At 48.7% G+C, this 24,099-nt stretch overlaps 3 protein-coding genes across 3 annotated transcripts in view; 2 read left to right on the top strand and 1 right to left on the bottom strand.

The window, feature by feature from the left end:
• TRPC6 (transient receptor potential cation channel subfamily C member 6) overlaps nt 1-24,099 on the bottom strand; it is an 88,569-nt gene that overhangs the window by 39,185 nt on the left and 25,285 nt on the right. The window lies entirely within an intron of this gene.
• LOC135193219 (T-cell activation Rho GTPase-activating protein-like) lies at nt 7,972-11,544 on the top strand. The gene is made up of 9 exons (XM_064176776.1): nt 7,972-8,003; nt 8,094-8,340; nt 8,571-8,732; nt 8,873-8,982; nt 9,314-9,503; nt 9,731-9,841; nt 10,131-10,186; nt 10,477-10,634; nt 11,292-11,544. Exons 1-9 carry the CDS (start codon nt 7,972-7,974, stop codon nt 11,417-11,419), a joined length of 1,194 nt encoding a protein of 397 aa, XP_064032846.1. The 3' UTR covers nt 11,420-11,544.
• Nucleotides 18,212-21,810, top strand: LOC135193222 (T-cell activation Rho GTPase-activating protein-like). Its single transcript, XM_064176785.1, has 9 exons — nt 18,212-18,243; nt 18,334-18,580; nt 18,811-18,972; nt 19,113-19,222; nt 19,554-19,743; nt 19,971-20,081; nt 20,371-20,426; nt 20,717-20,874; nt 21,532-21,810. The coding sequence occupies exons 1-9, from the start codon at nt 18,212-18,214 to the stop codon at nt 21,657-21,659; spliced, it is 1,194 nt and encodes a 397-aa protein (XP_064032855.1). The 3' UTR covers nt 21,660-21,810.

Consider the following 24,099-nt stretch of genomic DNA (forward strand, 5'->3'; position numbering starts at 1 on the left):
GTTCTTCACAGAGAGAGTGATTTCCCATTAGAATGGGCTGCCCAGGGAGGTGGTGGAGGCACTGTCCCTTGAGGTCTTCAAGAAAAGCCTGGATGAGGCACTCGGTGCCATGCTCTACTTGACTGGATAGGGCTGGGTGCTAGGTTGGAGTGGGTGATATTGGAGGTCTCTTCCAACCTGGTTGATTCTATCATTCTATGGCTTTACCTGTCTCACAATGCTATTGGATGGAAAGTTCTCCAGGCTCTTCACAAGTCCATCATGACAGAAGAGCAGCCTCCGAGGAGGGATGTGATGAGGAGCCAGGAAGGAAGAAGAAGAAGAAGCTGGAAGGAGTTGGCAGGCCTGGGCAGAGAAGGAAATCCATACGGGCAAGAAGAAGGAGGAGCCCAGGTGTGTAGCAGACTCTGCTGTCCGTCCTTCAAAGCTCATGATGGGGTTCTGAGGACAGGCAATGTTTCTGCTGTGCCCCTGGGAGGACATGTGTGTCAGGAGAGAAATCCCACCCCAGCACAGGCACTTGTCACTTGGCACTTGTTAGCAGCTGCCAGGGAAGTACACACATGTTAGTCTGACCTCAGGACCTGGAGAAATGCTAGGTGAGGCCATACTGTCTAATACTCAGAGGCATTTCACACAAAGTGGAACTAAACCAAATGCCACATTCTGCATATAGGACAAAGTAGAGAGCGAGCTGCTGACCCTTCCTGCCTGACATCCAGAGCCAGCACCTGTGGAACGGTTGTAAGCTGCATCAGGGAGTGTTCAGGCTCGATCCTAGGAAGCGTTTCTCTGCTGTGAGGGTGGTCAAACACTGCCACAGGCTTCCTAGAGAGATGGCCTTTAGTTTTGCTGCATACACCAACTGCAGGAGGCATCACATGAAAAATGAAAATGGGAATGTTCTGAGCACGCTTAGAAACACCTGGAAGGAGCTGTACATGCATGGTGAACAATGATCAGCGATGACTTGGGTCCTCTTCAAGCTCTTCTCTCTCAGCTGACCCTTGTCCCTAATTCCTGTTTGTTTTTCTCCCCTTCTTTCTCCAGGAAGCTGGAAGAGACTTCCAAAGAAATGTCTCCTTCATGTGCACCACCATGGCTTGTCACATTACCCTTCTGAGGCCCCCTACCTAGTGCAACCCTGCTCCATCTCCATGCTTTTGAATTGTTTTTAGAGTTGCTGTAGTGATAGGTAGAGTTAGAGTTGTTGCACTTAGAGTTAGAGCTGCTTACACTCACAGCTTAGGGTTAGAGTTGTTCACAATTATTATTCTTGTTACACCTGTTGTTAGTTAGAGTTGTTGTTAGTTACTGTTCTTGTTCTACCTGTTGGTATAGTTGTTGTTAGAGTTGTTAACAGTGAGAGTTGTAGGTATAGAGGTGACTTCTTATTTTGGACTTGTTATAGTTACAGAGAGTTATAGCTGTTTGCACTCATAGTTGTTCTTAGGGTTAGAGTTGATGACAATTATCATTCTTGTCATACCTGTTGTTCATTAGAGTCCTTGTTACAGTTCTTGTTCTTGTTATACCCGTTGGTGTAGTTGTTGTTAGAGTTGGTACAGTGCTAGTTGTAGGTATACTGATGGCTTCAGATAGTTCCTTTAGACTTGCAGTTACAGTTAGTTATAGTTGTTACACTTAGAGCTGGTTTAGGTTTATAGGTTTTACAATTTTGTTATTCTTGTTATACCTGTTGGTAGTTGGAGTTGTTGTTAGAGTTGTAGTTGTTACACTTCTTGTTCTTGCTATAGCTGTTGGTATAGTTGTTGTTACAGCTGCTGGCCCTGATGGTGAGCACTTTGCCTGGTTTCACCCGGACAAGTATCAAGAGCCGCTGCCGAGGTTGCAGCACCTCAAAGCACCAAGCTAGGAGGCCCAAGCAAGCCGAGCCCGCAGCTAGCCGAGCCGCAGCCTGCCGCTCAGCCTCTCCAGCTGCCTGCAGCGCGCAGCAGGGACTCGTCCCTCCCGCAGAGACAGAGCCCAGGCCCCTGCATTGCCGGCACAGCCCTGCACAGGCTGGAGCTGCGAACCTGCAAACACAGCCCTGTGTGAGATGGCTGGAAAAGGCATAACTGTGATACTGTGAGACTTCTTCTACAGGAATTGGGTTTCCCTTATTCTATTGCCTCAGTCTTCACTTGCTTCATGACTTTTGCCTGATGACTAAACATGACCTATTGGCTTCCTGCGTGGGTAGAGCTCTTCTAATAAAAGAAGCATCCTGGTACTGGCTCACTGGTTGGGTCTTCCCATTTGGCCTGTACAGCGATGCGCAGCAACTACACTCAACTTCTCCCTCATGTTCTCCAATAACTGTCCATAAACAGATGGTAATTTCCAAACATTCATTTCCCCTTACTCTGAATAATTTTTTGCATCATTTTTTATGCTGGTATAATTTTCTGGCATTGTCTGCAGTTTACACGAGGAAAACCAGATTTGGAATCTGAAGAAAAATATCAATATGCTGCAGAGTTCTGAATAATAATAAACAACTAATCAATTCTTCACAATTCTTTGTGAACATCTTGTGTAGGTTATCATTAATGCCAGTATATCACTGGAGGAAAAATAAAGAGAGGAAAAAGATACCATGCCATGAAAATTACTATCAAGGATACTCATGAGCAAATGCATGTGTCAGGAGTTGAGGTCTTCTACTAATAGATTTGCATTCTATTAGTATCATAAATCATTAAAATGACAGCAAATCAGAGAATCAACCAGGTTGGAAGAGACCTCCAAGATCAGCCAGGCCAACCTAACACCCAGCCCTAGCCAGTCAACTAGACCATGGTGCTAAATGCCTCATCCAGGCTTTCCTTGAACACTTTCAGGGACAGTGACTCCACCACCTCCCTGGGCAGCCCATTCCAATGCCGATCACTCTCTCTGCCAACAACTTCCTCCTAACATCCAGTCTAGACCTCCCCCACCACAACTTGAGACTGTGTCCCCTTGTTCTGTTGCTGCTTGCGTGGTGGAAGAGACCAACTCCCACCTGGCTACAACATCCCTTCAGGTAGTTGCAGCTGATTTAAAGCAACACCTGGCCAAATAGAGTGGCTATGAATTAACTGTACTTAATGAAGGAGAGGTGATAGATTTCAATATAGATAACAATATTCATGTTAAGGGACAGTTACACTTTTCATGTCTGACAGTTAATATTTTTCATCTCTGACAGGAAACACATTGTAAGTAGTATTAAAACTGACCTTTATTTGAAGCCATATGGCTTACTTAGCTTGGGTCATATTTGAAGATAATATAAGAGTCCCAAGCCTTAACATGAACAAGTAGAAATGATCCCCCTGATGCCAGCCCCTGTATTAGTCTACAGATGTTCTATGCATCTGGGAAATTTCGGATCAGGAGATGTTGCTCTGACAGTATAATCACCTTTGAGCAGCAGAAGCAGAAGCTTGCATTCACTTTCCTATTCCTCTCTCAGAGCACACTCAGAAGAAGTGTTAAACCCTCTGCTTATCTCCAAACATGAAGCATAAAGCCAGGTTTGGTTTTGCCCTGGGACAAGCAAGGAACAGAAATAAGGACTTTGTTGCAGCCAGGTCATCTTTACTGCCTTTTCCCGTATTTGATCCACTGCTTCCTCTCCTAAACTGATACCTGCTTCTTATCAAAATGGTTAGTCATAATCCTGCCACTAGTACAGATTTCCCTGTTATGCTTCAAACCACTCATATGCTCCCAATGCAAGTGTTGGATCTATCATACAAGTGTCTAGGTTTGAAATTGGGTTATTCCAGCTGGCCCACCTAGTCTCATTTTCTATGAGGAATTCTCTGGACAGCAAAGTTTTTCTTAGTGTTGTATTTTGATCACAATGATTTCTTCATTAGAGTGAAAAATCAGTGGAAGATTGAGCTAATGTCATCCCTGCAGCAATTTAGGCAAAACCAGCAGAGTGACCTGATACCAGGCTGCCCAGCTTGGATGAACAGTGATTACAGGGGCTCTATTAAATGGAAGAACATCTGAAGGTAGTCAACCAGCACAAAAAAAGCAGCACACAAAATAGATGTTTGGTGCTTTCCAGAGCACAACACAACATTCTTCACATCCTAATTCCTTTCCAAATAATGAAAACTCTTTTCATTGACTGCTTAATTTACATTTCTTTCTTCTTCTAAAACCTCTCTCAATGAGAAAACAACAACATCAAATGCTGTCATAGGAAAACATGTTTTATCCTTTTGAAAGAGAACCTCAAACAATTCTGGTCCTGAGTGCTAAACACTTTGGCATCATCCCTTGCCATAGCTTGGAAGAACTAGAATCTTGAAGACATCTATATTTCATGGTGTTGGTTGTTGGACATGATGACCTTGGAGGTCTTTTCCAGCTGAAGCAATTATATAACTCTACATCATTTCGGAGTTCAGAATCACAGAATTCACAGAATTAACCAGCCTAAAAAGTCCCTCCCCAGCTTTTTTTTGTAGGCCTCCTTCAGATGCTGGAAAGAGGTCACTTGGGAGCCTCCTCTTCTCCAGACTCAACAACCCCAACTCTTTCAGTCTATCTCCATGGCAGAGCTGCTGCAGCCCTCTGATCATCCCAGTGGCTCTTCTCTGGACGTGGTCCAGCATCTCCACATCCTTCTTGTAATGGGGACACCAGAACTGGATGCAGTACTCCAGTAGGGGAGTTCTCTAAGAATGTGAAATCTAAACCCAACTGCTGTTAGCAAAGCTGCTCTCCTGAGGGCTAATGCAGGCTGGGCTGTATTTGCCCCAGTTCTTAATTCAGCAGTTCTGATCACTCATATTCTGTTAGGCATGTGCTGAAATGGCTGCAGGGTAAGTACGAGAATTATCCCAGTAAAGAAATTCAATGGTCCACATGTTTTGAGCATCTGTATCTTGACCGGAGTGAAATCTGTGGGTGTACCAGAGCACTTAAGTGACTAAATATGGTTTCCAGGGCCTCAAAGGATGGAAAACTTTTGATGGAGTCAGGATTCCATGGTAATGAAAAAAAAAAGAAACTACAAACTCATGTTCCACTAAATTAAACTGCTGTTCTTCACTGCTTGCCACTATAGCCCAAGAGTCAGGGGTGACCTCATTGCTGGATGTAGCCAGGTGGGGGTTGGTCTCTTCTCCCAGGCAACCAGCAACAGAACAAGGGAATGCAATTTCAAGTTGTGCCAGGGGAGGTCTAGGCTGGATGTTAGGAGGAAGTTCTTCACAGAGAGAGTGATTTGATATTGGATTGGGCTGCCCAGGGAGGTGGTGGAGTCACCATCCCTGGATGTGTTGAAGAAGAGACTGTCTGAGGCACTTAGTGCCATGGTCTAGTTGAGTGTCTAGGGCTGGGTGCTAGATTGGACTGGATGATCTTGGAGGTGATGTTGCAGCCAGATGGTTTTGAGCTGCAGTTTTGCTTTGCCTTTGCCATGGATGGGTGTGCACAGTCTCAAGGCACCATTGACCTTCCAGATATATTTTAGAAATGGGAGAAACAAGGCTTTGAAGCTCTGGTGAAACCTGGTGGAGTAACTATCCAAAGGTGAAGAAAAACTATATATGCTTTTCCTGAATTATTTAGTACATTTTACTTCTGACAGCTTGTAATAGAACAAAATAGACATCTTTGACATGCTGAGAGTTTACAGGACACGCAAACATCTATTGCTTGCAAGCCCAGGCAGTTGGTGTTGTTCTAAATGTATCAACTTCTTTCTGGCAGTGTTGATACAAGAGGAATGCTGTTTTGGAGCTAATTAAAATATGCCAAATCACCAAAATACTTTCAGAGGATAGCATCATGAGATATTATAGTCACTGCTTTTGTAAATAGTAAAGCAGTCACTATTTTATGATGCACGGTTTTAATTATGGAGATGTGCTAGTTTGAAGCTAGCTAGAATGTTTTGGTGAGAAGAATTAGGTTACAGGCTGTGAGAAGGAAAAAATGATGATGACTACTTTACTCATAGGCTTGCTCAGGTGTCTAAGAACAAGAATAAAAACATAGATAACACAGTTGCTGTCTGGGCTTTGGGCTGAACTTCTCTCTCTCTCTAACCTAACCTGCCATCTTTGTGACTAATCCACCTGCTTCCTAAGCCCCCTGGCTGACCCTCCAATCTTCCTTGGGCATAAGGCAAGATCTGGTTTAGGGGAGAGGAGTGGGAGGAAGGTGGAAGGGAATTAATGCTGTTTGAGTGATTTATATGCAATTTTTAATTCTAGAGAGCAGTATCTTCTCAAAACAAAACAAAACAAAACAACCACAACCCAACCAAACAAAACAATCAAACACCCAAGGATCAGTGCTGCGCCCAGTCCTGTTCAATATCTTTATTGATGATCTGGACCAGGGGATTGAGTCCAGCATCAGTAAGTTTGCAGATGACACCAAGCTAGGAGCAGGTGCGGATCTGTCGGAGGGTAGGAGAGCCCTGCAGAGGGACCTGGACAGGCTGGATGGGTGGGCAGAGGCCAATGGGATGAAATTGAACAAGGCCAAGTGCAGAGTTCTGCACTTTGGCCACAACAACCCCAAGCAGCATTACAGGCTGGGGACAGAGTGGCTGGAGAGCAGCCAGGCAGAAAGGGACCTGGGGGTACTGGGAGATAGTAGCTGAAGATGAGCCAGCTGCCCCTGTACTCAACACTGGTCAGACCACACCTTGAGCACTGTGTCCAGTTCTGGGCTCCTCAAGAGAGATGTTGAAATACTGGAACATATCCAGGGAAGCTGGTGAGAGGCCTGGAACACAAACCCTATGAGGAGAGGCTAAGGGAGCTGGGGTTGCTTAGTCTGGAGAAGAGGAGGCTCAGGGGTGACCTCATTGCTGTCTACAACTCCCTGAAGGGAGGCTGTAGCCAGGTGGGGGTTGATCCTTCCACCAGGCAAGCAGCAACAGAACAAGGGGACACAGTCTCAAGTTGTGCCAGGGGAGGTCTAGGCTGGGTGTTAGGAGGAAGTTCTTGCCAGAGAGAGTGATTGGCATTGGAATAGGCTGCCAGGAGAGGTGGTGGAGTCACTGTGGCTGGAGGTGTTCAAACAAAGACTGGCTGAGGCACTTAGTGCCATGTTTTGGTTGATTGGCTAGGGCTGTGTGCTAGGTTGGACTGAATGACCTTGGAGATCTCTTACAACCTGGTTGATTCTATGATTCTATAGCAGCATCATTTATTATAAATTACACTTGGTAAACAGAAAATGCTGAGGAGAAGTTCCAAAACACTTTCAGTACTATCTGTAACCTCCTATTTTCATTTTGAAGGGAAGGGAAAATAAAAAAGGCAAGCTGAGACCAATTTGTCTCTTATGTCCCTGAGTTCCTAATCATAGAATCATAGAATCAACAAGGTTGGAAGACAAAACAAGGTTGTCCAACAAGGTAGGACAACTTGCCAAGGTGCATCCTCTGCCACCCTGTCCCAGAACAGGAGAGAGCTCTTCCACTTGGGCTGCTGCCTGGGCCTTTCTCACACTCATGGCAGTGGCCCCAGGAGTGCTGCAGAGAGAGAGGGAGCCTGACTCTGGATAGCACTGGAATGGGCACAGTGTGTCCTGGCACTGCTGGAGATCAGGTGGCAGAAAAGGCCATGGAGGTCCCAGCTCAGCAGCAGCCAGCAAGGTGCCACTGCCCAAAGGCAGCAAGTGGTACCCTGGGCTGCACTGGGCAAAGCCTCACCAGCAAGTACCCAGTGCTGGTGAGACCACTATGAGGGAGACTTGGGCATGCTGGGGAGAGCCCTCCGGGGCCCCTCCCCCACCCCTGCCTTGAGTGACCGTTGGGCTATTGTTGCCTTCACCTGGCGCTGCCTGGCAACGGCCCCAGTGCCTACAGGGAGGGCACAGGAGAGGCAGCAGGAGAGCCAAGCTCCTCTTCACCAGCATCCCCATTTGTCATCCTTGGGTTAGCTCGGTTCTTCCCTAGTTTTCTGCTGCATCCCAGACGAGGCTCCTCCACATCTTGGCAGCATGGGCCAGCTGAACTGCTGCAGGGGCTCCAGGTAGGCTTCAGTCAGGGCTCGGGGACACCTCAGCACAGCTGGGACCCACAGCAGCCACCCTGCTCATGCCTGGTGCTCTCTGCTCTGCAGGGATGAACCTGAGCCCATGCAGCAGAGCCCACCTGTCCCAGCACTGCCCAGGCCACCGCTCCGTGAGCGCCTGACGCTGGCTCTTGGAAGGAGAATGAGGCTGCCCTGGCCCTTTAGGCAAAGAGAGACCTCAGCCACCACTGTAGATGTGCCCAGACCATCGGGCTGTGGTGGCTCAGGTCTTCTCTTTGGCCAGCCCCTGGCTGCTCTGTGCAGCCAGGATGGCAGGATGCCCCAGCCCATCCAGGTAAGCAAAGCCTGCCCAGGGCTTCCCCATCCTGCTTGCTCCTCTGGCAAGTGGTGGCCCCAGCAGAGGGGCTCTGGGTAGGGCTCGACCCAATGTCACCATCCTCCTGCCACCCTCTGTCCTGCACCAGTGAGAGCTGTGGAGCCCTCCACACTTGCTGCTGCCCCTGAGCAGCCTCCAGGCAGGGCTGGGGCGGCAGGCAGGCAGCTGTCTCCCTCTGTCTGCTGCAGGACCTGCTGGCTCTGCTCCACCAGCGGGGGCCATCCACAGAAGGGATCTTCCGCCTGGCAGCTGGCAAGAGGGACTTAGGGGCCCTCCGGGAGGCCCTGGACAGCGGGCAGGAGGTGCCCCTGCAGAGCCAGCCCGTGCACCTGCTGGCTGCCACCCTGAAGGTGAAGCCTGCTGACCTGCAGCCCAGCAGCTCTGGGCTCTCTGGTGCTGATGGGCACCGGTGAGAGCAGGAGCTGAAAGCCAGTGGCTGCTGGCGAGCCAGGGCTGGGCAAAGCCTCAGGCAGAGCCTTTGCCATTGCAGGACTTTCTGCGGAAGATCCCTTCCAAGCTGCTGGAGGCTGAGCTGTACCAGCAGTGGATGGGAGCCCTGCACCAGAGCAGCAGGCAGGCGAGGCTGGCGGCGCTGAAGGAGTAAGTGTGCTCAGCAGCCTGCCTGCTCCTCAGGGACTGGCAGAGCTTGGCACTTGCCTGCACAGCAGTGGCCTCCTTGCCCAAGCTGTGTGTGCTGCCAGACACCTCTAGCTGCTGAGGGCTGGAGCTCTGGGGGCAAGAGGCACACCAAAGCATTCCTCTCCTTGCAGCAATTCCTGCACACACTGGGGGTTGCTCCACCGAGGAATTCCTGCCAGAAGGGCAGGCAGGGAGGGAGGTGGGCAGGGAGCCTTCCTGCGGCTGGTCTTGGGTGCCATCAGCCTGTGCTGACAACATCCATTTTACTGACCTTGTGTTCCTCTTTGCTCAGGGTCACCAGCAAATTGCCCCAGGCCAACCTCATTCTCCTCAAGAGCTTGCTGTCCCTGCTGCATAACATCAGCAGCAACACGGACAGCAGCAGGATGACAGCCAGGAGCCTTGCCATCTGTGTTGGGCCAAACTTGCTGAGCCCAGTGGAGGAGCCACCCCTAGACATGCTACCGGAGGTGACAAGCAAGGTATGCTGCCTTTCCTGGCTGGCTACAGCCTCGCAGGCCCTGCTGAGCTTTGCTGTTCAGAGGAACCTGCCTGCCTCCTCTCTGCAGCAAACACTTGGTGGGGAGCTGCCTGGAAGAGCAGCCCCACAGCTGCAGCTTTCTGTGCAGAAGCCAGGCTCAGCAGTGGGAAAGGCTCTTTGGCTCAGCTTCAGCCTCCCGGGTGGGAACCAATGGTTGTCTGTGTGCAGGTGACAGAGCTGGTGGAGCTGCTCATTGAGCTGCAGGGAGAGCTGTTTGCAGAGGAGCAGGTGCCTGGCTCAGATGGACCATCAGCTGAGGAAGAGCCAGGAACCACAGAGGTATGTGAGTCCACACACACCATGACAACAAAAGCCTCCTCCCTCAAAGGTGGCACTGCTGCCACAGGGACAACCAGGCTCATCTGCCAGCCCACAGCTCTGCAGAAGTGCAGAGTAAGGCTGATGCCAGATGGCCATCACACTTTGGGTGGTGATCCCAACAGAAGTGAGCTGAGTTGAACTGAGCTAAGCAAAGCCACCCATGGGATCTGCCTTCCAGAGCTCAAGTAGCAATTGGAAGCAAGTGCTACATCAACTAAGGTCTCAAAAATCAACATTTCTCTTGCAGGTGCCTCCACTTGCTCCTGGAAGGGATCCCCTGAAGAGCTCCTCTGAGGAGAGCAGGTAAAATGAAGGCAGCTTTGATAAAGAGCAGAGCTGCTGCAAGGGGATGATGGAAGTTCTTCACAGAGAGAGTGATTTCCCATTAGAATGGGCTGCCCAGGGAGGTGGTGGAGGCACCGTCCCTTGAGGTCTTCAAGAAAAGACTGGATGAGGCACTCGGTGCCATGCTCTACTTGACTGGATAGGGCTGGCTGCTAGGTTGGAGTGGGTGATATTGGAGGTCTCTTCCAACCTGGTTGATTCTATCATTCTATGGCTTTACCTGTCTCACAATGCTATTGGATGGAAAGTTCTCCAGGCTCTTCACAAGTCCATCATGACAGAAGAGCAGCCTCCGAGGAGGGATGTGATGAGGAGCCAGGAAGGAAGAAGAAGAAGAAGCTGGAAGGAGTTGGCAGGCCTGGGCAGAGAAGGAAATCCATACGGGCAAGAAGAAGGAGGAGCCCAGGTGTGTAGCAGACTCTGCTGTCCGTCCTTCAAAGCTCATGATGGGGTTCTGAGGACAGGCAATGTTTCTGCTGTGCCCCTGGGAGGACATGTGTGTCAGGAGAGAAATCCCACCCCAGCACAGGCACTTGTCACTTGGCACTTGTTAGCAGCTGCCAGGGAAGTACACACATGTTAGTCTGACCTCAGGACCTGGAGAAATGCTAGGTGAGGCCATACTGTCTAATACTCAGAGGCATTTCACACAAAGTGGAACTAAACCAAATGCCACATTCTGCATATGGGACAAAGTAGAGAGCGAGCTGCTGACCCTTCCTGCCTGACATCCAGAGCCAGCACCTGTGGAACGGTTGTAAGCTGCATCAGGGAGTGTTCAGGCTCGATCCTAGGAAGCATTTCTCTGCTGTGAGGGTGGTCAAACACTGCCACAGGCTTCCTAGAGAGATGGCCTTTAGTTTTGCTGCATACACCAACTGCAGGAGGCATCACATGAAAAATGAAAATGGGAATGTTCTGAGCACGCTTAGAAACACCTGGAAGGAGCTGTACATGCATGGTGAACAATGATCAGCGATGACTTGGGTCCTCTTCAAGCTCTTCTCTCTCAGCTGACCCTTGTCCCTAATTCCTGTTTGTTTTTCTCCCCTTCTTTCTCCAGGAAGCTGGAAGAGACTTCCAAAGAAATGTCTCCTTCATGTGCACCACCATGGCTTGTCACATCACCCTTCTGAGGCCCCCTACCTAGTGCAACCCTGCTCCATCTCCATGCTTTTGAATTGTTTTTAGAGTTGCTGTAGTGATAGGTAGAGTTAGAGTTGTTGCACTTAGAGTTAGAGCTGCTTACACTCACAGCTTAGGGTTAGAGTTGTTCACAATTATTATTCTTGTTACACCTGTTGTTAGTTAGAGTTGTTGTTAGTTACTGTTCTTGTTCTACCTGTTGGTATAGTTGTTGTTAGAGTTGTTAACAGTGAGAGTTGCAGGTATAGAGGTGACTTCTTATTTTGGACTTGTTATAGTTACAGGTAGTTATAGCTGTTTGCACTCATAGTTGTTCTTAGGGTTAGAGTTGATGACAATTATCATTCTTGTCATACCTGTTGTTCATTAGAGTCCTTGTTACAGTTATTGTTCTTGTTCTACCCGTTGGTGTAGTTGTTGTGAGAGTTGGTACAGTGATAGTTGTAGGTATACTGATGGCTTCAGATAGTTCCTTTAGACTTGCAGTTACAGTTAGTTATAGTTGTTACACTTAGAGCTGGTTTAGGTTTATAGGTTTTACAATTTTGTTATTCTTGTTATACCTGTTGGTAGTTGGAGTTGTTGTTAGAGTTGTAGTTGTTACACTTCTTGTTCTTGCTATAGCTGTTGGTATAGTTGTTGTTACAGCTGCTGGCCCTGATGCTGAGCACTTTGCCTGGTTTCACCCGGACAAGTATCAAGAGCCGCTGCCGAGGTTGCAGCACCTCAAAGCACCAAGCTAGGAGGCCCAAGCAAGCCGAGCCCGCAGCTAGCCGAGCCGCAGCCTGCCGCTCAGCCTCTCCAGCTGCCTGCAGCGCGCAGCAGGGACTCGTCCCTCCCGCAGAGACAGAGCCCAGGCCCCTGCATTGCCGGCACAGCCCTGCACAGGCTGGAGCCGCGAACCTGCAAACACAGCCCTGTGTGAGATGGCTGGAAAAGGCATAACTGTGATACTGTGAGACTTCTTCTACAGGAATTGGTTTTCCCTTATTCTATTGCCTCAGTCTTCACTTGCTTCATGACTTTTGCCTGATGACTAAACATGACCTATTGGCTTCCTGCGTGGGTAGAGCTCTTCTAATAAAAGAAGCATCCTGGTACTGGCTCACTGGTTGGGTCTTCACATTTGGCCTGTACAGCGATGCGCAGCAACTACACTCAACTTCTCCCTCATGTTCTCCAATAACTGTCCATAAACAGATGGTAATTTCCAAACATTCATTTCCCCTTACTCTGAATAATTTTTTGCATCATTTTTTATGCTGGTATAATTTTCTGGCATTGTTTGCAGTTTACAAGAGGAAAACCAGATTTGGAATCTGAAGAAAAATATCAATGTGCTGCAGAGTTCTGAATAATAATAAACAACTAATCAATTCTTCACAATTCTTTGTGAACATCTTGTGTAGGTTATCATTAATGCCAGTAAATCACTGGAGGAAAAATAAAGAGAGGAAAAAGATACCATGCCATGAAAATTACTATCAAGGATACTCATGAGCAAATGCATGTGTCAGGAGTTGAGGTCTTCTACTAATAGATTTGCATTCTATTAGTATCATAAATCATTAAAATGACAGCAAATCAGAGAATCAACCAGGTTGGAAGAGACCTCCAAGATCAGCCAGGCCAACCTAACACCCAGCCCTAGCCAGTCAACTAGACCATGGTGCTAAATGCCTCATCCAGGCTTTCCTTGAACACTTTCAGGGACAGTGACTCCACCACCTCCCTGGGCAGCCCATTCCAATGCCAATCACTCTCTCTGCCAACAACTTCCTCCTAACATCCAGTCTAGACCTCCCCCACCACAACTTGAGACTGTGTCCCCTTGTTCTGTTGCTGCTTGCGTGGTGGAAGAGACCAACTCCCACCTGGCTACAACATCCCTTCAGGTAGTTGCAGCTGATTTAAAGCAACACCTGGCCAAATAGAGTGGCTATGAATTAACTGTACTTAATGAAGGAGAGGTGATAGATTTCAATATAGATAACAATATTCATGTTAAGGGACAGTTACACTTTTCATGTCTGACAGTTAATATTTTTCATCTCTGACAGGAAACACATTGTAAGTAGTATTAAAACTGACCTTTATTTGAAGCCGTATGGCTTACTTAGCTTGGGTCATATTTGAAGATAATATAAGAGTCCCAAGCCTTAACATGAACAAGTAGAAATGATCCCCCTGATGCCAGCCCCTGTATTAGTCTACAGATGTTCTATGCATCTGGGAAATTTCGGATCAGGAGATGTTGCTCTGACAGTATAATCACCTTTGAGCAGCAGAAGCAGAAGCTTGCATTCACTTTCCTATTCCTCTCTCAGAGCACACTCAGAAGAAGTGTTAAACCCTCTGCTTATCTCCAAACATGAAGCATAAAGCCAGGTTTGGTTTTGCCCTGGGACAAGCAAGGAACAGAAATAAGGACTTTGTTGCAGCCAGGTCATCTTTACTGCCTTTTCCCATATTTGATCCACTGCTTCCTCTCCTAAACTGATACCTGCTTCTTATCAAAATGGTTAGTCATAATCCTGCCACTAGTACAGATTTCCCTGTTATGCTTCAAACCACTCATATGCTCCCAATGCAAGTGTTGGATCTATCATACACGTGTCTAGGTTTGAAATTGGGTTATTCCAGCTGGCCCACCTAGTCTCATTTTCTATGAGGAATTCTCTGGACAGCAAAGTTTTTCTAAGTGTTGTATTTTGATCACAATGATTTCTTCATTAGAGTGAAAAATCAGTGGAAGCTTGAGCTAATGTCATCCCTGCAGCAATTTAGGCAAAACCAGCAGAGTGACCTGATACCAGGCTGCCCAGCTTGGATGAACAGTGATTACAGGGGCTCTATTAAATGGAAGAACATCTGAAGGTAGTCAACCAGCACAAAAAAAGCAGCACACAAAATAGATGTTTGGTGCTTTCCAGAGCACAACACAACATTCTTCACATCCTAATTCCTTTCCAAATAATGAAAACTCTTTTCATTGACTGCTTAATTTACATTTCTTTCTTCTTCTAAAACCTCTCTCAATGAGAAAACAACAACATCAAATGCTGTCATAGGAAAACATGTTTTATCCTTTTGAAAGAGAACCTCAAACAATTCTGGTCCTGAGTGCTAAACACTTTGGCATCATCCCTTGCCATAGCTTGGAAGAACTAGAATCTTGAAGACATCTATATTTCATGGTGTTGGTTGTTGGACATGATGATCTTGGAGGTCTTTTCCAGCTGAAGCAATTATATAACTCTACATCATTTCGGAGTTCAGAATCACAGAATTCACAGAATTAACCAGCCTAAAAAGTCCCTCCCCAGCTTTTTTTGTAGGCCTCCTTCAGATGCTGGAAAGAGGTCACTTGGCAGCCTCCTCTTCTCCAGACTCAACAACCCCAACTCTTTCAGTCTATCTCCATGGCAGAGCTGCTGCAGCCCTCTGATCATCCCAGTGGCTCTTCTCTGGACGTGGTCCAGCATCTCCACATCCTTCTTGTAATGGGGACACCAGAACTGGATGCAGTACTCCAGTAGGGGAGTTCTCTAAGAATGTGAAATCTAAACCCAACTGCTGTTAGCAAAGCTGCTCTCCTGAGGGCTAATGCAGGCTGGGCTGTATTTGCCCCAGTTCTTAATTCAGCAGTTCTGATCACTCATATTCTGTTAGGCATGTGCTGAAATGGCTGCAGGGTAAGTACCAGAATTATCCCAGTAAAGAAATTCAATGGTCCACATGTTTTGAGCATCTGTATCTTGACCGGAGTGAAATCTGTGGGTGTACCAGAGCACTTAAGTGACTAAATATGGTTTCCAGGGCCTCAAAGGATGGAAAACTTTTGATGGAGTCAGGATTCCATGGTAATGAAAAAAAAAAGAAACTACAAACTCATGTTCCACTAAATTAAACTGCTGTTCTTCACTGCTTGCCACTATAGCCCAAGAGTCAGGGGTGACCTCATTGCTGGATGTAGCCAGGTGGGGGTTGGTCTCTTCTCCCAGGCAACCAGCAACAGAACAAGGGAATGCAATTTCAAGTTGTGCCAGGGGAGGTCTAGGCTGGATGTTAGGAGGAAGTTCTTCACAGAGAGAGTGATTTGATATTGGATTGGGCTGCCCAGGGAGGTGGTGGAGTCACCATCCCTGGAGGTGTTGAAGAAGAGACTGTCTGAGGCACTTAGTGCCATGGTCTAGTTGAGTGTCTAGGGCTGGGTGCTAGATTGGACTGGATGATCTTGGAGGTGATGTTGCAGCCAGATGGTTTTGAGCTGCAGTTTTGCTTTGCCTTTGCCATGGATGGATGTGCACAGTCTCAAGGCACCATTGACCTTCCAGATATATTTTAGAAATGGGAGAAACAAGGCTTTGAAGCTCTGGTGAAACCTGGTGGAGTAACTATCCAAAGGTGAAGAAAAACTATATATGCTTTTCCTGAATTATTTAGTACATTTTACTTCTGACAGCTTGTAATAGAACAAAATAGACATCTTTGACATGCTGAGAGTTTACAGGACACGCAAACATCTATTGCTTGCAAGCCCAGGCAGTTGGTGTTGTTCTAAATGTATCAACTTCTTTCTGGCAGTGTTGATACAAGAGGAATGCTGTTTTGGAGCTAATTAAAATATGCCAAATCACCAAAATACTTTCAGAGGATAGCATCATGAGATATTATAGTCACTGCTTTTGTAAATAGTAAAGCAGTCACTATTTTATGATGCACAGTTTTAATTATGGAGATGTGCTAGTTTGAAGCTAGCTAGAATGTTTTGGTGAGAAGAATTAGGTTACAGGCTGTGAGAAGGAAAAAATGATGATGACTACTTTACTCATAGGCTTGCTCAGGTGTCTAAGAACAAGAATAAAAACATAGATAACACAGTTGCTGTCTGGGCTTTGGGCTGAACTTCTCTCTCTCTCTAACCTAACCTGCCATCTTTGTGACTAATCCACCTGCTTCCTAAGCCCCCTGGCTGACCCTCCAATCTTCCTTGGGCATAAGGCAAGATCTGGTTTAGGGGAGAGGAGTGGGAGGAAGGTGGAAGGGAATTAATGCTGTTTGAGTGATTTATATGCAATTTTTAATTCTAGAGAGCAGTATCTTCTCAAAACAAAACAAAACAAAACAACCACAACCCAACCAAACAAAACAATCAAACACCCAAGGATCAGTGCTGCGCCCAGTCCTGTTCAATATCTTTATTGATGATCTGGACCAGGGGATTGAGTCCAGCATCAGTAAGTGTGCAGATGACACCAAGCTAGGAGCAGGTGTGGATCTGTCGGAGGGTAGGAGAGCCCTGCAGAGGGACCTGGACAGGCTGGATGGGTGGGCAGAGGCCAATGGGATGAAATTGAACAAGGCCAAGTGCAGAGTTCTGCACTTTGGCCACAACAACCCCAAGCAGCATTACAGGCTGGGGACAGAGTGGCTGGAGAGCAGCCAGGCAGAAAGGGACCTGGGGGTACTGGGAGATAGTAGCTGAAGATGAGCCAGCTGCCCCTGTACTCAACACTGGTCAGACCACACCTTGAGCACTGTGTCCAGTTCTGGGCTCCTCAAGAGAGATGTTGAAATACTGGAACATATCCAGGGAAGCTGGTGAGAGGCCTGGAACACAAACCCTATGAGGAGAGGCTAAGGGAGCTGGGGTTGCTTAGTCTGGAGAAGAGGAGGCTCAGGGGTGACCTCATTGCTGTCTACAACTCCCTGAAGGGAGGCTGTAGCCAGGTGGGGGTTGATCCTTCCACCAGGCAAGCAGCAACAGAACAAGGGGACACAGTCTCAAGTTGTGCCAGGGGAGGTCTAGGCTGGGTGTTAGGAGGAAGTTCTTGCCAGAGAGAGTGATTGGCATTGGAATAGGCTGCCAGGAGAGGTGGTGGAGTCACTGTGGCTGGAGGTGTTCAAACAAAGACTGGCTGAGGCACTTAGTGCCATGTTTTGGTTGACTGGCTAGGGCTGTGTGCTAGGTTGGACTGAATGACCTTGGAGATCTCTTACAACCTGGTTGATTCTATGATTCTATAGCAGCATCATTTATTATAAATTACACTTGGTAAACAGAAAATGCTGAGGAGAAGTTCCAAAACACTTTCAGTACTATCTGTAACCTCCTATTTTCATTTTGAAGGGAAGGGAAAATAAAAAAGGCAAGCTGAGACCAATTTGTCTCTTATGTCCCTGAGTTCCTAATCATAGAATCATAGAATCAACAAGGTTGGAAGACAAAACAAGGTTGTCCAACAAGGTAGGACAACTTGCCAAGGTGCATCCTCTGCCACCCTGTCCCAGAACAGGAGAGAGCTCTTCCACTTGGGCTGCTGCCTGGGCCTTTCTCACACTCATGGCAGTGGCCCCAGGAGTGCTGCAGAGAGAGAGGGAGCCTGACTCTGGATAGCACTGGAATGGGCACAGTGTGTCCTGGCACTGCTGGAGATCAGGTGGCAGAAAAGGCCATGGAGGTCCCAGCTCAGCAGCAGCCAGCAAGGTGCCACTGCCCAAAGGCAGCAAGTGGTACCCTGGGCTGCACTGGGCAAAGCCTCACCAGCAAGTACCCAGTGCTGGTGAGACCACTATGAGGGAGACTTGGGCATGCTGGGGAGAGCCCTCCGGGGCCCCTCCCCCACCCCTGCCTTGAGTGACCGTTGGGCTATTGTTGCCTTCACCTGGCGCTGCCTGGCAACGGCCCCAGTGCCTACAGGGAGGGCACAGGAGAGGCAGCAGGAGAGCCAAGCTCCTCTTCACCAGCATCCCCATTTGTCATCCTTGGGTTAGCTCGGTTCTTCCCTAGTTTTCTGCTGCATCCCAGACGAGGCTCCTCCACATCTTGGCAGCATGGGCCAGCTGAACTGCTGCAGGGGCTCCAGGTAGGCTTCAGTCAGGGCTCGGGGACACCTCAGCACAGCTGGGACCCACAGCAGCCACCCTGCTCATGCCTGGTGCTCTCTGCTCTGCAGGGATGAACCTGAGCCCGTGCAGCAGAGCCCACCTGTCCCAGCACTGCCCAGGCCACCGCTCCGTGAGCGCCTGACGCTGGCTCTTGGAAGGAGAATGAGGCTGCCCTGGCCCTTTAGGCAAAGAGAGACCTCAGCCACCACTGTAGATGTGCCCAGACCATCGGGCTGTGGTGGCTCAGGTCTTCTCTTTGGCCAGCCCCTGGCTGCTCTGTGCAGCCAGGATGGCAGGATGCCCCAGCCCATCCAGGTAAGCAAAGCCTGCCCAGGGCTTCCCCATCCTGCTTGCTCCTCTGGCAAGTGGTGGCCCCAGCAGAGGGGCTCTGGGTAGGGCTCGACCCAATGTCACCATCCTCCTGCCACCCTCTGTCCTGCACCAGTGAGAGCTGTGGAGCCCTCCACACTTGCTGCTGCCCCTGAGCAGCCTCCAGGCAGGGCTGGGGCGGCAGGCAGGCAGCTGTCTCCCTCTGTCTGCTGCAGGACCTGCTGGCTCTGCTCCACCAGCGGGGGCCATCCACAGAAGGGATCTTCCGCCTGGCAGCTGGCAAGAGGGACTTAGGGGCCCTCCGGGAGGCCCTGGACAGCGGGCAGGAGGTGCCCCTGCAGAGCCAGCCCGTGCACCTGCTGGCTGCCACCCTGAAGGTGAAGCCTGCTGACCTGCAGCCCAGCAGCTCTGGGCTCTCTGGTGCTGATGGGCACCGGTGAGAGCAGGAGCCGAAAGCCAGTGGCTGCTGGCGAGCCAGGGCTGGGCAAAGCCTCAGGCAGAGCCTTTGCCATTGCAGGACTTTCTGCGGAAGATCCCTTCCAAGCTGCTGGAGGCTGAGCTGTACCAGCAGTGGATGGGAGCCCTGCACCAGAGCAGCAGGCAGGCGAGGCTGGCGGCGCTGAAGGAGTAAGTGTGCTCAGCAGCCTGCCTGCTCCTCAGGGACTGGCAGAGCTTGGCACTTGCCTGCACAGCAGTGGCCTCCTTGCCCAAGCTGTGTGTGCTGCCAGACACCTCTAGCTGCTGAGGGCTGGAGCTCTGGGGGCAAGAGGCACACCAAAGCATTCCTCTCCTTGCAGCAATTCCTGCACACACTGGGGGTTGCTCCACCGAGGAATTCCTGCCAGAAGGGCAGGCAGGGAGGGAGGTGGGCAGGGAGCCTTCCTGCGGCTGGTCTTGGGTGCCATCAGCCTGTGCTGACAACATCCATTTTACTGACCTTGTGTTCCTCTTTGCTCAGGGTCACCAGCAAATTGCCCCAGGCCAACCTCATTCTCCTCAAGAGCTTGCTGTCCCTGCTGCATAACATCAGCAGCAACACGGACAGCAGCAGGATGACAGCCAGGAGCCTTGCCATCTGTGTTGGGCCAAACTTGCTGAGCCCAGTGGAGGAGCCACCCCTAGACATGCTACCGGAGGTGACAAGCAAGGTATGCTGCCTTTCCTGGCTGGCTACAGCCTCGCAGGCCCTGCTGAGCTTTGCTGTTCAGAGGAACCTGCCTGCCTCCTCTCTGCAGCAAACACTTGGTGGGGAGCTGCCTGGAAGAGCAGCCCCACAGCTGCAGCTTTCTGTGCAGAAGCCAGGCTCAGCAGTGGGAAAGGCTCTTTGGCTCAGCTTCAGCCTCCCGGGTGGGAACCAATGGTTGTCTGTGTGCAGGTGACAGAGCTGGTGGAGCTGCTCATTGAGCTGCAGGGAGAGCTGTTTGCAGAGGAGCAGGTGCCTGGCTCAGATGGACCATCAGCTGAGGAAGAGCCAGGAACCACAGAGGTATGTGAGTCCACACACACCATGACAACAAAAGCCTCCTCCCTCAAAGGTGGCACTGCTGCCACAGGGACAACCAGGCTCATCTGCCAGCCCACAGCTCTGCAGAAGTGCAGAGTAAGGCTGATGCCAGATGGCCATCACACTTTGGGTGGTGATCCCAACAGAAGTGAGCTGAGTTGAACTGAGCTAAGCAAAGCCACCCATGGGATCTGCCTTCCAGAGCTCAAGTAGCAATTGGAAGCAAGTGCTACATCAACTAAGGTCTCAAAAATCAACATTTCTCTTGCAGGTGCCTCCACTTGCTCCTGGAAGGGATCCCCTGAAGAGCTCCTCTGAGGAGAGCAGGTAAAATGAAGGCAGCTTTGATAAAGAGCAGAGCTGCTGCAAGGGGATGATGGAAGTTCTTCACAGAGAGAGTGATTTCCCATTAGAATGGGCTGCCCAGGGAGGTGGTGGAGGCACCGTCCCTTGAGGTCTTCAAGAAAAGACTGGATGAGGCACTCGGTGCCATGCTCTACTTGACTGGATAGGGCTGGCTGCTAGGTTGGAGTGGGTGATATTGGAGGTCTCTTCCAACCTGGTTGATTCTATCATTCTATGGCTTTACCTGTCTCACAATGCTATTGGATGGAAAGTTCTCCAGGCTCTTCACAAGTCCATCATGACAGAAGAGCAGCCTCCGAGGAGGGATGTGATGAGGAGCCAGGAAGGAAGAAGAAGAAGAAGCTGGAAGGAGTTGGCAGGCCTGGGCAGAGAAGGAAATCCATACGGGCAAGAAGAAGGAGGAGCCCAGGTGTGTAGCAGACTCTGCTGTCCGTCCTTCAAAGCTCATGATGGGGTTCTGAGGACAGGCAATGTTTCTGCTGTGCCCCTGGGAGGACATGTGTGTCAGGAGAGAAATCCCACCCCAGCACAGGCACTTGTCACTTGGCACTTGTTAGCAGCTGCCAGGGAAGTACACACATGTTAGTCTGACCTCAGGACCTGGAGAAATGCTAGGTGAGGCCATACTGTCTAATACTCAGAGGCATTTCACACAAAGTGGAACTAAACCAAATGCCACATTCTGCATATGGGACAAAGTAGAGAGCGAGCTGCTGACCCTTCCTGCCTGACATCCAGAGCCAGCACCTGTGGAACGGTTGTAAGCTGCATCAGGGAGTGTTCAGGCTCGATCCTAGGAAGCATTTCTCTGCTGTGAGGGTGGTCAAACACTGCCACAGGCTTCCTAGAGAGATGGCCTTTAGTTTTGCTGCATACACCAACTGCAGGAGGCATCACATGAAAAATGAAAATGGGAATGTTCTGAGCACGCTTAGAAACACCTGGAAGGAGCTGTACATGCATGGTGAACAATGATCAGCGATGACTTGGGTCCTCTTCAAGCTCTTCTCTCTCAGCTGACCCTTGTCCCTAATTCCTGTTTGTTTTTCTCCCCTTCTTTCTCCAGGAAGCTGGAAGAGACTTCCAAAGAAATGTCTCCTTCATGTGCACCACCATGGCTTGTCACATTACCCTTCTGAGGCCCCCTACCTAGTGCAACCCTGCTCCATCTCCATGCTTTTGAATTGTTTTTAGAGTTGCTGTAGTGATAGGTAGAGTTAGAGTTGTTGCACTTAGAGTTAGAGCTGCTTACACTCACAGCTTAGGGTTAGAGTTGTTCACAATTATTATTCTTGTTACACCTGTTGTTAGTTAGAGTTGTTGTTAGTTACTGTTCTTGTTCTACCTGTTGGTATAGTTGTTGTTAGAGTTGTTAACAGTGAGAGTTGCAGGTATAGAGGTGACTTCTTATTTTGGACTTGTTATAGTTACAGGTAGTTATAGCTGTTTGCACTCATAGTTGTTCTTAGGGTTAGAGTTGATGACAATTATCATTCTTGTCATACCTGTTGTTCATTAGAGTCCTTGTTACAGTTATTGTTCTTGTTCTACCCGTTGGTGTAGTTGTTGTGAGAGTTGGTACAGTGATAGTTGTAGGTATACTGATGGCTTCAGATAGTTCCTTTAGACTTGCAGTTACAGTTAGTTATAGTTGTTACACTTAGAGCTGGTTTAGGTTTATAGGTTTTACAATTTTGTTATTCTTGTTATACCTGTTGGTAGTTGGAGTTGTTGTTAGAGTTGTAGTTGTTACACTTCTTGTTCTTGCTATAGCTGTTGGTATAGTTGTTGTTACAGCTGCTGGCCCTGATGCTGAGCACTTTGCCTGGTTTCACCCGGACAAGTATCAAGAGCCGCTGCCGAGGTTGCAGCACCTCAAAGCACCAAGCTAGGAGGCCCAAGCAAGCCGAGCCCGCAGCTAGCCGAGCCGCAGCCTGCCGCTCAGCCTCTCCAGCTGCCTGCAGCGCGCAGCAGGGACTCGTCCCTCCCGCAGAGACAGAGCCCAGGCCCCTGCATTGCCGGCACAGCCCTGCACAGGCTGGAGCCGCGAACCTGCAAACACAGCCCTGTGTGAGATGGCTGGAAAAGGCATAACTGTGATACTGTGAGACTTCTTCTACAGGAACTGGTTTTCCCTTATTCTATTGCCTCAGTCTTCACTTGCTTCATGACTTTTGCCTGATGACTAAACATGACCTATTGGCTTCCTGCGTGGGTAGAGCTCTTCTAATAAAAGAAGCATCCTGGTACTGGCTCACTGGTTGGGTCTTCCCATTTGGCCTGTACAGCGATGCGCAGCAACTACACTCAACTTCTCCCTCATGTTCTCCAATAACTGTCCATAAACAGATGGTAATTTCCAAACATTCATTTCCCCTTACTCTGAATAATTTTTTGCATCATTTTTTATGCTGGTATAATTTTCTGGCATTGTCTGCAGTTTACAAGAGGAAAACCAGATTTGGAATCTGAAGAAAAATATCAATATGCTGCAGAGTTCTGAATAATAATAAACAACTAATCAATTCTTCACAATTCTTTGTGAACATCTTGTGTAGGTTATCATTAATGCCAGTAAATCACTGGAGGAAAAATAAAGAGAGGAAAAAGATACCATGCCATGAAAATTACTATCAAGGATACTCATGAGCAAATGCATGTGTCAGGAGTTGAGGTCTTCTACTAATAGATTTGCATTCTATTAGTATCATAAATCATTAAAATGACAGCAAATCAGAGAATCAACCAGGTTGGAAGAGACCTCCAAGATCAGCCAGGCCAACCTAACACCCAGCCCTAGCCAGTCAACTAGACCATGGTGCTAAATGCCTCATCCAGGCTTTCCTTGAACACTTTCAGGGACAGTGACTCCACCACCTCCCTGGGCAGCCCATTCCAATGCCAATCACTCTCTCTGCCAACAACTTCCTCCTAACATCCAGTCTAGACCTCCCCCACCACAACTTGAGACTGTGTCCCCTTGTTCTGTTGCTGCTTGCGTGGTGGAAGAGACCAACTCCCACCTGGCTACAACATCCCTTCAGGTAGTTGCAGCTGATTTAAAGCAACACCTGGCCAAATAGAGTGGCTATGAATTAACTGTACTTAATGAAGGAGAGGTGATAGATTTCAATATAGATAACAATATTCATGTTAAGGGACAGTTACACTTTTCATGTCTGACAGTTAATATTTTTCATCTCTGACAGGAAACACATTGTAAGTAGTATTAAAACTGACCTTTATTTGAAGCCGTATGGCTTACTTAGCTTGGGTCATATTTGAAGATAATATAAGAGTCCCAAGCCTTAACATGAACAAGTAGAAATGATCCCCCTGATGCCAGCCCCTGTATTAGTCTACAGATGTTCTATGCATCTGGGAAATTTCGGATCAGGAGATGTTGCTCTGACAGTATAATCACCTTTGAGCAGCAGAAGCAGAAGCTTGCATTCACTTTCCTATTCCTCTCTCAGAGCACACTCAGAAGAAGTGTTAAACCCTCTGCTTATCTCCAAACATGAAGCATAAAGCCAGGTTTGGTTTTGCCCTGGGACAAGCAAGGAACAGAAATAAGGACTTTGTTGCAGCCAGGTCATCTTTACTGCCTTTTCCCATATTTGATCCACTGCTT

Source organism: Pogoniulus pusillus, chromosome 3, assembly GCF_015220805.1.
Source record: "Pogoniulus pusillus isolate bPogPus1 chromosome 3, bPogPus1.pri, whole genome shotgun sequence".
Classification (NCBI taxonomy): Eukaryota; Metazoa; Chordata; class Aves; order Piciformes; family Lybiidae; genus Pogoniulus; species Pogoniulus pusillus.